This window comes from Carassius carassius, chromosome 37 (genome assembly GCF_963082965.1).
Source record: "Carassius carassius chromosome 37, fCarCar2.1, whole genome shotgun sequence".
Taxonomy (NCBI): Eukaryota; Metazoa; Chordata; class Actinopteri; order Cypriniformes; family Cyprinidae; genus Carassius; species Carassius carassius.
This window is the reverse complement of record NC_081791.1, coordinates 15965867-15978185: the sequence shown is the minus strand read 5'-3', so window position 1 is coordinate 15978185 and position 12319 is coordinate 15965867. Positions and strand designations below refer to the sequence as shown.

The following is a 12319-nucleotide window of genomic DNA, read 5'->3' as shown; positions in this document are numbered from 1 at the left end:
AAAGGTCATTTTTGGGTGCAACCTGTCATAGTTCGTCCCTTAATTTTTTTTGTACCTTGGTTTAAAAAAAAAAAAATATATATATATATATATATATAAATATGCTAATAGACATGGTAACCACAATTTTTGCTCCACTAACCATAGTTTAACCGTATTTGTAATAAAACTGTGGTTAGACAAATTATCAATATGCAAAAAAAAAAAAAAAAAAGAAATATGAAAAATGCTTCTACACTTTTACTACAATAAAACCATGACTAATTTTAATAAGGGGTAGGCTAATGGCGATACAAGAACAGCAGGCTAAATGTAAATAATATATACCTATTTACCTCCTCAAGCGACCAGCGAAAATTCGGGCTGTTATCATCACTAAAATATTTCCAATCCTAGTTGAAGCCCTGTGCACATATAAGCGATCGTGCTGGACTCATATTATAATCGACTGCGTTTATAGTGTATACGAGAAATGTGTCGCGCTCTGCTTAAATGCCTTTCATTGTTTCATACAGAAGGAGAAATGGACCAGAAGCACTGGGCAGAAAAGTTTCCCGAGTGCGGCGGCGACCAGCAGTCTCCCATTGACATACAGCGGCGCAAAGTGCGCTACAATCCAGGAATGCTGCAGCTCGAGCTGACGGGATATGACGACATGCGCGGCAGCTTTCGCATGACCAACAATGGACACTCTGGTATGGATTCTTATATTAGAACCATTTCAAACCAATGGACAATTCTTAATTGTTATTATTTTCTAGCGAATATAAACCGCCTGCAATTGTTATGTCGATCTGTTATCTTAATTTTGTCGCCTCCTCGTGTCAAAAAGTGGCCAAAATGTATCTATTTCGTCCATTAACAGTAAATGCTTCCTATACTTCTCACTACTTGAGTCCATGTAATCTTTACAGGATAGATTAGCTTTTAGAATGTAGTCAACAATCTTGTTTGTGTTTGACAGTGGAAATAAATCTGCCACAGACTATGAAGATTACCAAGGGGTTTCCAGACCACTACACTGCTGTCCAAATGCATCTGCACTGGGGAGGCTGGGATTTAGAGGAAAGTGGATCAGAGCACACAGTGGATGGCATCCGCTACATGGCAGAAGTATTTACAGAATTCATTTTAGCCCAACAGATGAATGAATATACGTTTAAAGGCATCCTAGATATAAAAAGATATAAAGGAATGCTGTTAAGGGATTGTTTTCTTCAGTGACTATGGTTGAGGGCTTATCCGTTCAAGTGATGCTGGACATGTGCCTGAAATCTTAGTACATTCTGTCAGGTTCTATTTTAGACAAATATGTAGTTATCATTGTTCTGTTATAAATTGTATTGATTCATAATCAGCATTCCTGCATTTAAGTTGCTCAATAGGGGTTGAGAAAGTTTAATTTAGCAATACGGAAGGACTTGTTTAACTCAACATATGATTTGAATTTAACATTACTCAATTTTAAGTGTAATTTCTAGCACCTTCCTGTTTGACTTCTTGTGTCACAGCTGCACGTTGTTCACTACAACTCTGATAAGTACAGCAGCTTCCACGAAGCCAAAAAAAACCCAGATGGTCTTGCAGTTTTAGCCTTTTTTTATGAGGTAAGACTGGCTGTAACCATCTTGTTCACCCTGTTTGAAATTAGAACAATGTTTGTATTTTTTATGACTCTTAAAAAAAAAAAAAAAAAAAAATATATATATATATATATATATATATATATATATATATATATAGTGGTGCAGTGCTGCCATCTAATGGGAATAAGGGAAAGCAAATTATCTTCAAAGAACAAGAAAAATGCAAATGAAAATGGAAAATGCTAATTACTGTCTATGTGAATTTTTCTGAAAAGAGCTGGGCTACATCAAATAACCAAAATGCACCAAATGGCCTCGCATTGCCTGAATCACATAGCATGAGTAAAGATTGACATCTGTATTCTCTGAATTAAATGGGTTAATTGATCAGACTGCTGTGTGGTGGCCTACTGCCAGACATTCTGTTCCCACAAGACTGTGTGCAGGTCACGAGCTCCCAGTGCCATTTGATGGGGGAGGTAATTGTTTTAGTAACACACCCACAGGCAGTCTAATCTGCTGCCTGATGAAGTGCAGTTGCAAATGTCTTTTTTTGCAATTGCTTGGCTAATAACTGGGTTTTTATTATTGATCGCTAGTGTGTTCACAAAACCTCTATCTATCTATCTATCTATCTATCTATCTATCTATCTATCTATCTATCTATCTATCTATCTAGCATATATATATTTTTGAAGTTCATTTATATATATATATATATAAATACTATTCATTTACATTATTTGATATACTGATACTGTTTAGGATGGTCATTTTGAGAACACGTACTACAGCGATTTCATTGCAAACCTGGCAAACATCAAGTATGCAGGTAATGCAAAACATTTTTCACAAAAATGTTTCATTCTGTGCTGCCTCGTATATACACTTCTTTTCTGTATTTTTCTCTTTTTCTTTTTCTTTGCAGGTCAGGCTATGAATATCACTAACTTGAACGTACGCTCCATGCTTCCAGACAACTTGAGTCACTTTTTCAGATATCAGGGCTCTCTCACCACACCACCGTGCTATGAGAGCATTCTGTGGACTGTATTTGATACGCCCATCACCCTCTCTCACAATCAGGTGCCTGTAAAATTCCTCATGAAAAAGCTTTTTATCTTTTTTGCTTTCCTTTAACTTTTAATGTGGTGACCTTCAGATCAGAAAATTGGAGAGCACATTAATGGACCATGAAAATAAGACCTTGTGGAACGACTACCGCATAGCCCAGCCTCTGAATGAGAGAGTGGTGGAGTCCTCTTTCCTCCCACGCCTGAGCAAAGGAGGTTAGGGCAGAGCTTCATCCTTTCCAGCAGTTATGAAAAACACTCTTTGTTAGGCCTGGAGTGCCTTAGCATGTTCTCGTTCTGTGCTCTTTGGTTTCTTGCAGGAATTTGCCGTCAGGAGGAAATTGAAGCCAAGCTGAAGAGGATTGAGAGCCTTATTGTGTCACTGGACAAAAAAATGGTTTCAGGTATAACCTTTCATGAGAAATGTCAGGATTACAGGGAAATCTTAAAGAGATAGTCCACCCAAAATACAAATTCTTAATGTTTTTAAGAAACCTGTATGGCTTTCTTCTATTATTTGTAACAGAATGTAAGCTGCTTTTGCCATACAATGGAAGTGAATTGCGGCCAAAGTTGTCAAGTGAATGTTTTAGTGGAAAGTGACTTAAATAGTAATTGTTCCTTACACAAACTACTGTATGGCTACAGGAACAGATTCATCTTTTTAAATTTTAATTATTTTTAATTTTAGTATTTATTTCAATAAGTTGCAAAGACAGATTTATTTTATCTAAATTCAATTAATGGAAATATTAAAAAAATATTTTTGTTAGTTTTAGTTAACAAAATGTTCAGAGGTTTGGAATATAGTGTACGAGTCATGTGGATTGCTTTTATAATGTTTTATGGTTTTTCATCCTTTTTGGAGCTGAACACAATCGGTTCCCATGCATATCATTGTATATAAAAGCAACTCAGACATTCTGCATTCAATGGAAAAAGACGTCATACAGGAGGGAGAGTAAATAACAGAATTGTTATTTTGAGTGAACTATCCTGTAGCAGATAAATAGTCCACTTTGGTGGCTGAACAAAAAAAAGGCTTGACGCTCACTTTCCAAAATTATTCCATTGTCCACAGGATAGATTTCCAAACTGAAATAATATTTATTACAAAAAAGTATGTTTATACAAAATCAAAAAATCAAACTCTCATATAAATAAAGGATTGAAAAGATATAAGGTGGATTGAATCAATCTGTTTCCTATGGAGTCAGGCCGTGAGGTCAAAGACTGTTACTTCCGGTTCTGGCCACGCCCTCAGGTGAAGTCACAGGTCCTTTATTCCCATCTCCTGCTTCAACCCCTAGGTGGTGCCAACTCACATAAAATTGGGTGCAATAGTTAATTATTTAACAAACAAAAATAAACCTTATTTTAGCTCCTACATATCCGGCCCCTAAATGTTTCAAACTTAACATTGAACATTTACATACATTTATACAAGGAGCAATTAATAATCTAAGTAATCTAGTTACAAAAAGAAAAGAATATATACTTTCCATTCATCTGATCTCTATTGATCATCTTCTTCCAACAGCAAGCACAGCTTTGTGATGGGCCGCTCCATAATGCTGGTCTTTGTCTGCAGTTTGACTGACCGGACCATCCCTTTTGAGTCAGGTTTTGTTTCTAGTATTCTTGCAAGCGTCCATGAGGATCGTGGAGAGGTAGGGTCAACCACCACCACAATATCTCCAACTTTGAGATTAGTTCTTGCTTTACACCACTTCTGTCTCTCTTGCATTAGTGTTAAATACTCCTGTGTCCATCTCCTCCAGAACAAATCTGGCAAGTATTGCACTTGTTTCCACCAGCGCCTGGTGTATGAGTCAGATTTGGAAAACTCACCTGGAGGTAGAACAGGCTGTGAGTTATGCAAGAGAATGTGGTTAGGTGTAAGAGCCTCCAGGTCGAAAGGGTCAGAGGATGCAGTGTTGATTGGGCAGTTGTTAAGAATTGCCTCAACTTCACAAAACAATGTCTGGAGACCTTCATCGTCTACAACTTGTTGGTGTAAAAGGGAATTTAAGACCCATCTTGCAGACCTGATTAGTCTCTCCCACACGCCACCGTGGTGAGACGCCCCTGGTGGGTTGAAACTCCAGTCAATACCCCTTTGGAGCATGGCACTTTGAATCTTACTGATGTTCAGATTGGTAATGGCCTTTTTGAGCTCTCTGCATGCACCAACGAGATTGGTACCATTGTCAGAACAGATATGTTTTACCTGGCCCCTCCTACATATTAATCTTCTTAAAGCATGGATACAGGAGTCAGTGTCCAGGGAGCTGGCCATTTCAAGATGAATGTAAGGAATGTAAAGAGTACGCCATATCTTTTGACAAAATTTCTTCCTCTTTTTGTTTCTACTGGGCCACAATAGTCCATTCCAATATTTGTGAATGGTGGAAGATCTGGTAGAGTTCTTTCTTTTGGCAAATTAGCCATCTTTTGTTCCTCAGTTTTGCCTTTCAAGCGTCTGCATGTCACACATTTAGAAATACTTTTTCTTGCTGCTGTGTTGCCATTGATGATCCAATACTTCTTACGCAACTGGGCAAGAATATAATTTCTTCCACAGTGCCCATACCTTTCGTGAATGTGGCGTAGTAACAAATTGGAGGTGTGGGAGTGTTTCGGAAGAATGATGGGATGCTTCATGCTTTCTGACATCATCGCTCTTGACAGTCGTCCTCCAACTCTCAATAATCCATCTTTTATCATTGGATCTAGTTTGTAGACGGTACTCTTTTTTTAACATTGTGTGGTCATTTTTAGCTTTTCAAAATCATTTGGGAAAGCTTGTCTTTGAGTGTAGGATACAATTTCTTTTTCTGCTCTCTCAAGGTCTTTCATAGACAAGAACTGACCACTAAGTGTTAATCTGAAGGTATGCAGCTGGGAAGCCAGTTTTTGATGTCTAGAACGAGTGCAGACATTGGTGGAAAGTTCCTTCCTTTTAGCAGCGAGTGCTAACAGGCTGTCTCCAAGCTTTTGGTACCAAGCAACAGCTTTAAGCAATCTGGTCCAATCTGAGAAGTAAGAAAGAAGCTTTTGGGTAGGATTCTGTTCATTTTTAGTGACCGTGTTACACACAATGGTAAAACCTTTGACCTCTGGGTCATCTTGTCTAAGGGACACTTGTTTATACCCTTTAGTTGGCCAACTGTGATCTGGTTGCCAGAGGAATTCAGGGCCACATAGCCATCTTTTACTTTCCAGAAACACTGGTACACTCAGCCCCCTGGATGCATCATCTGCCAGATTGTCCTTACTGGACACATACCTGCATTGTTGGGTGCAGGTATTTTCTCTAACGAATGATACTCTGTTGGAAAAATAAGTGTGAAATCTTGCACTGTCATTGGCTATGTATTTCAACACTGCCTGTCCAGAACAGTGAATGTTTCAATGGCAGCTGCAGTTCTGACCGGAGCATCTTGTCTACTTTGACAGACAACACAGCAGCTGCCAACTCAAGTCGTGGTATCATCAACTGCTTTAAAGGGGAAACTCTTGCCTTTCCAATCATGAAAGAAACATGGATGTTACCTTGCTCATTGGTCATTCTGATGTAGCTTACAGTTCCATATCCAAGTTCGCTGGCATCAGAAAAATGATGCAACTGAAAGGACTGTGGATTAACAAATCCATTGGGTTTCTTACAGCGTGGCACACTGAAGGCCGCCAACTTGGGGAGGTCATGAATCCAACATAGCCATTGTCTTAATTGAGACGTGGATATCGGCTTATCCCATCCATAGCCTTCTTTGCACAATTGCTGTAAAAATTGTTTGGCTGGAAGAGTGAGGGGTGCCAAAAGTCCAAGAGGATCAAAGACAGAGCTCACCATGGAGAGAATACCTCTACGGGTATGGGGTTTTTCATTGAGTATGATGGTAAATCTAAAGGTGTCATCTTCCAAGTTCCATTGAAGTCCCAAGGCATGCTCAACTGGTAGTTTGTCCTTATCTAAATCTAAGGACCTAATGTTCTTCCCTCTTTGCTCCTCCTCAATGGAAGATAAGACTGTTCTACAACCCGAATTCCGGAAAAGTTGGGACGTTTTTTAAATTTTAATAAAATGAAAACTAAAGGAATTTCAAATCACATGAGCCAATATTTTATTCACAATAGAACATAGATAACGTAGCAAATGTTTAAACTGAGAAATTGTACACTTTTATCCACTTAATAAGCTCATTTAAAATTTAATGCCTGCTACAGGTCTCAAAAAAGTTGGCACGGGGGCAACAAATGGCTAAAAAAGCAAGCAGTTTTGAAAAGATTCAGCTGGGAGAACATCTAGTGATTAATTAAGTTAATTGATATCAGGTCTGTAACATGATTAGCTATAAAAGCTTTGTCTTAGAGAAGCAGAGTCTCTCAGAAGTACAGATGGGCAGAGGCTCTCCAATCTGTGAAAGACTGCGTAAAAAAATTGTTCCTCAACGTCAAATTGCAAAGGCTTTGCAAATCTCATAATCTACAGTGCATAACATCATCAAAAGATTCAGAGAAACTGGAGAAATCTCTGTGCGTAAGGGACAAGGCCGGAGACCTTTATTGGATGCCCGTGGTCTTCGGGCTCTCAGACGACACTGCATCACTCATCGGCATGATTGTGTCAATGACATTACTAAATGGGCCCAGGAATACTTTCAGAAACCACTGTCGGTAAACACAATCCGCCGTGCCATCAGCAGATGCCAACTAAAGCTCTATCATGCAAAAAGGAAGCCATATGTGAACATGGTCCAGAAGCGCCGTCGTGTCCTGTGGGCCAAGGCTCATTTAAAATGGACTATTTCAAAGTGGAATAGTGTTTTATGGTCAGACGAGTCCAAATTTGACATTCTTGTTGGAAATCACGGACGCCGTGTCCTCCGGGCTAAAGAGGAGGGAGACCTTCCAGCATTTTATCAGCGTTCAGTTCAAAAGCCAGCATCTCTGATGGTATGGGGGTGCATAAGTGCATACGGTATGGGCAGCTTGCATGTTTTGGAAGGCTCTGTGAATGCTGAAAGGTATATAAAGGTTTTAGAGCAACATATGCTTCCCTCCAAACAACGTCTATTTCAGGGAAGGCCTTGTTTATTTCAGCAGGACAATGCAAAACCACGTACTGCAGCTATAACAACAGCATGGCTTCGTCGTAGAAGAGTCCGGGTGCTAACCTGGCCTGCCTGCAGTCCAGATCTTTCACCTATAGAGAACATTTGGCGCATCATTAAACGAAAAATACGTCAAAGACGACCACAAACTGGAGCTGGAAATCTATATAAGGCAAGAATGGGACCAAATTCCAACAGCAAAACTCCAGCAACTCATAGCCTCAATGCCCAGACGTCTTCAAACTGTTTTGAAAAGAAAAGGAGATGCTACACCATGGTAAACATGCCCCGTCCCAACTATTTTGAGACATGTAGCAGAAATCTAAATTGAAATGAGCTCATTTTGTGCATAAAATTGTAAACTTTCTCAGTTTAAACATTTGCTATGTTATCTATGTTCTATTGTGAATAAAATATTGGCTCATGTGATTTGAAAGTCTTTTAGTTTTCATTTTATTAAAATTTAAAAAACGTCCCAACTTTTCCGGAATTCGGGTTGTACTATTACTCACCCATTTGGTGAGTTGAAAACCTCCCAAGCTGCACAAATCCACCAAGTCTGATCTCAGTTGCACTGCTTCCTGTGCCGTGGGCAGAGACACTAGGCAATAATCAACATAAAAATGATGCATTACTGTGTTGGTTACTAGAGGTCTAAAACAGCTGTTGTCTTCTGCTGTTCTCCGCAAGGCAAAGCTAGCACAGCTTGGAGAAGAGACCGCTCCAAAAAGGTGCACCAACATGCTATGATCTATAGGACTTTGCTCAATATCCCCTTCTGGCCACCACAGGAAGCATAAACAGTTCACATCTGATTATCTATTAGCAGCGCATGCGCAGCTCGTGAACAGCTCTGTGAACTGTTTCATCATGTCAAAGAGTTACTCAAGATGTGACGGAGCATGTGATTTGTTGAATGTAGTGAACCCATAAGCCCTTCACTGAATGAGTTGAATGAACTGATACATCTCATTCGTTAATGAAATGAATGAGTATACAGGGTCAGTGAGCCAAGCATGTAAATCTCAGCAATCAGCAGATACAAAGCACAGTTATAGGTGCTGTGCAGATAGTCTCATATTTAGCATACAGAACATAACTCCACGTTTAATCCCCGATTAATGTGAATATTATATATGAACTGTCTGACCAAACAAATCGCTGTAGTGCTTTTTTGCTGCTTGCATGAGGAGAAAAAACGCAGATGTCCATAGGGAGGCACTGGAAGCGTGCGTTGCACACACCAACATGAAATACGTCTCTTACAAATCTGGAACGCAGTCATTCTTTGAAATATCGATACTAATAAATTTAGGAATCGTAACGTTTTTAATTTCCGAGAATTGCGATACTTTTGAAGTATCGGTGCACCGTGCAACACTACTCTGAAGCATAACTCTTTGATGACATCTCAACAAGATAGGATTCCCTTGGCACGTTCACGTCGTGAGGATTAGATGTTAAGCCTGTTGCTGCTGAGGCTCTGTGATATTTACCAGCGGACTTCAAAACTGCGAGTTTGGCTGATGAGGCATCTAGCTGTGCTTTCAGCTCCAGAACTTCACGTTTTTTCTTCAATGCTTGCCTCTCTTTGTTAAGTGCTTCTTCTCTATCCTCCAAGTCATGTTTTTTTTTTGAGTGCAGCCACCTTTGCTAAAACTGCAGCTCTCTCTGCTTCCACCTGTAGACTTGCAGATGCAACTGAAAACACTCTTGATCTGGATTCACGACTGGAAATTTGAGATATGCTGTCTTTAGGGGCAACTTCAATCTCCTGAGGTTCCACAGCCTTAGACTCCAGACAGCCATTCAGAAACAGAAGAGAGAAAAGTGTTAATGTCTGCCATTTTAGGTTTAAACCATTCTACTTCATCTTGCCTTGCTTCCTCTTCTGACAACAACTCCTGATAGGTTTCATGTAGAGATTTAAAATCATCCAATAGACACACAAATTTATTCAAATTTTCTTTCACTTCTTCCACACACGAAGCATCTTCCATAAGTTCAAGCATTATATTTTTTCTTTTCGTTAAGTGGGCAAGCTTTCCTTTTCTAGCATTTCGTAGCTTAAGTGCATGACCACTAATCTCTACATCCATAACAGTGCTTGATAAGTCACCCTTGACTTTCTCTTCATCAAAATCATTAGCGGTGTCTTCCATACTTGCCACTTGTTTGCTAGCTCAGCACATGGAATCAATATGCATGGATTTGCTATGTTGCCCGGCCCAGCAGACTGATATAAAATCATCCAATGATCCACTTTTCCTATAGTAGACTTCCAACAATTTGCACGGTTTTACAATCAAATCACTCCATAAGTAGATTTCCATTACATATGAATTTCTGTTCTGTTTCCTCTTCTATCATTTCAAGGACTTGATTCAAGAAATGCATAAAGCCGTACATACCATACGGTCCAAACAAACACTCAGTCAATGTGTTCATTATCCTTGCACTTCATTTCTTCAGTTACAAGCACATTTTTTGAGATATCTTCCGCTTGTAGGAAGCAGTCTTTGACTTCATGGCCTGACTCCATAGGAAACAGATTGATTCAATCCACCTTATATCTTTTCAATCCTTTATTTATATGAGAGTTTGATTTTTTGATTTTGTATAAACATACTTTTTTGTAATAAATATTATTTCAGTTTGGAAATCTATCCTGTGGACAATGGAATAATTTTGGAAAGTGAGCGTCAAGCCTTTTTTTGTTCAGCCACCAAAGTGGACTATTTATCTGCTACAAAAGTCAAAGTCTGCTTCCTACAAGCTGAAGATATCTCAAAAAATGTGCTTGTAACTGAAGAAGTGAAGTGCATGGATATCAATGAAGGTCCTTATTTTAGCTCCTACAATCCCTTTATATGTAATGTGTGTAAATCTCAGTATACACTGTTAAACAATCTCTAAATTAGAATTAGCTTTGACATTGATATTTGGTCTCTCAAGGACCATCATCTACAAGTACAGGTGAGTATTTTTTGCAGTGGGTGCAACAGTAGCTTTAGAACTGTAGACATTCAAATATACCATAACAATTAATGTAACCAGCTGGGATTCTATTTATTGACTTACATCACCTTTCCTCCTTAAGGCCTGCAACATGTATCTCCACTGGTCCTCTACTTCCCAAAAAAGAATGTGGAGAGTTACGCCATGGTGGTGTTATCCCACCCCATGAACCTCCAATCCTTCACAGCCTGCATGAATGTCCGTATAATGCCCATACCAGACCTTACCGTGCTTTCTTACTCCACGGAACTTGACAATGAGCTCATGATCACTTTGGGCACTGAAGTGGGTCTCTGGATCGGAGATGAGTTTGTAAATTTACCATTCGAACACCAATCCAACGATTGGACAAACTACTGCTTTACCTGGGCGTCACACACAGGAGGGGTTGAACTGTGGGTGAATGGACTGGTCGGGAAAGAGCGGTACATTCGGGCAGGATACACCATTCCAGCTGGAGGAAACCTCATTTTGGGAAAGGACCAGGATGGCCTTTTAGGGATCTCGGATAGTGATGCTTTTGTAGGGCACATGACCGATGTAAATGTGTGGGATTATGTGCTGACTGCAGCAGAGATTAAGGAGCAAATGTTGTGTGATAATGGCAAGGTGAAAGGGAATGTTCTGAGCTGGGCAATCACTCCGCTCAGTCTGTATGGAGGAGTTCAGCTGCAGGCTGAGCAGGTTTGCCTCTGAGAGAGAAAGAGATCGCCACAGGCTAAGAACTTTTTCAAACAAACGTCAATATCAGCAATATTAGCTCTGCTAACTTTAACTTTCCCTGGGGAGTAACTGCAATTAAGAAAGATAATCTATTTTAAATACAAACATTTCAATGTATTTTTACCCAACTGAATAATTTGAATCATATCTGAAGAATTTCAATAAACATTTGCATTCTTAACCTTCTAAACAGTCCAAATCTATTAATTTATTCCAAATGCACTTTGTACATACTGTACTATACCTTAAATATCTATTAAGAGCATGTTTCTAATTTCTGAAAGAAATAATTTCTTGTATTATTGCTTCTTAGAAAAGGAATTAAGCAGTGAAGCACATTCATTAAAATATATGTCCAAAAAAAATATATATATCAAGGTTATGATGCAACAAACATTCAAAAAACATAAAACATAAAAAGATTATTTAAAGGACCCTTAAGGTCAAAAAGTCTTTCAAAAGGTAAGTTTGAACTTTATGACACACTTTATGACAATATTGTAAAATATGCAATGCTAATTATTATTAAGAATTATAAATGCTTAAGAATATTTGTACACAATACTGTACTTCTTACTATAAAAATATTCTTAGTTATAAGAAAAATATATAACATTTTACTTCATGATTACATCAGTTGTCATTAAATTGAATCTAAATTGAAAATGTATCAAAACCATATGAAAATAATATCAATAAAAGTTGTTACAATACATGCATTTTAAACCTGATTTAAAATATAATAATCATAATTTCTTGTACAATCTTATAATACCAAGACCCTAAATAAAGATGGCAATGA

At 38.6% G+C, this 12319-nt stretch overlaps 1 protein-coding gene across 1 annotated transcript; it reads left to right on the top strand.

Moving 5' to 3' along the window:
• Positions 1-447: 447 nt before the first annotated feature.
• Positions 448-11707, top strand: LOC132118169 (carbonic anhydrase 6-like). Its single transcript, XM_059527794.1, has 8 exons — positions 448-695; positions 965-1113; positions 1512-1607; positions 2352-2418; positions 2515-2672; positions 2749-2875; positions 2980-3063; positions 10877-11707. The coding sequence occupies exons 1-8, from the start codon at positions 473-475 to the stop codon at positions 11488-11490; spliced, it is 1518 nt and encodes a 505-aa protein (XP_059383777.1). The 5' UTR covers positions 448-472; the 3' UTR covers positions 11491-11707.
• The last annotated feature ends 612 nt before the right edge of the window (positions 11708-12319 follow it).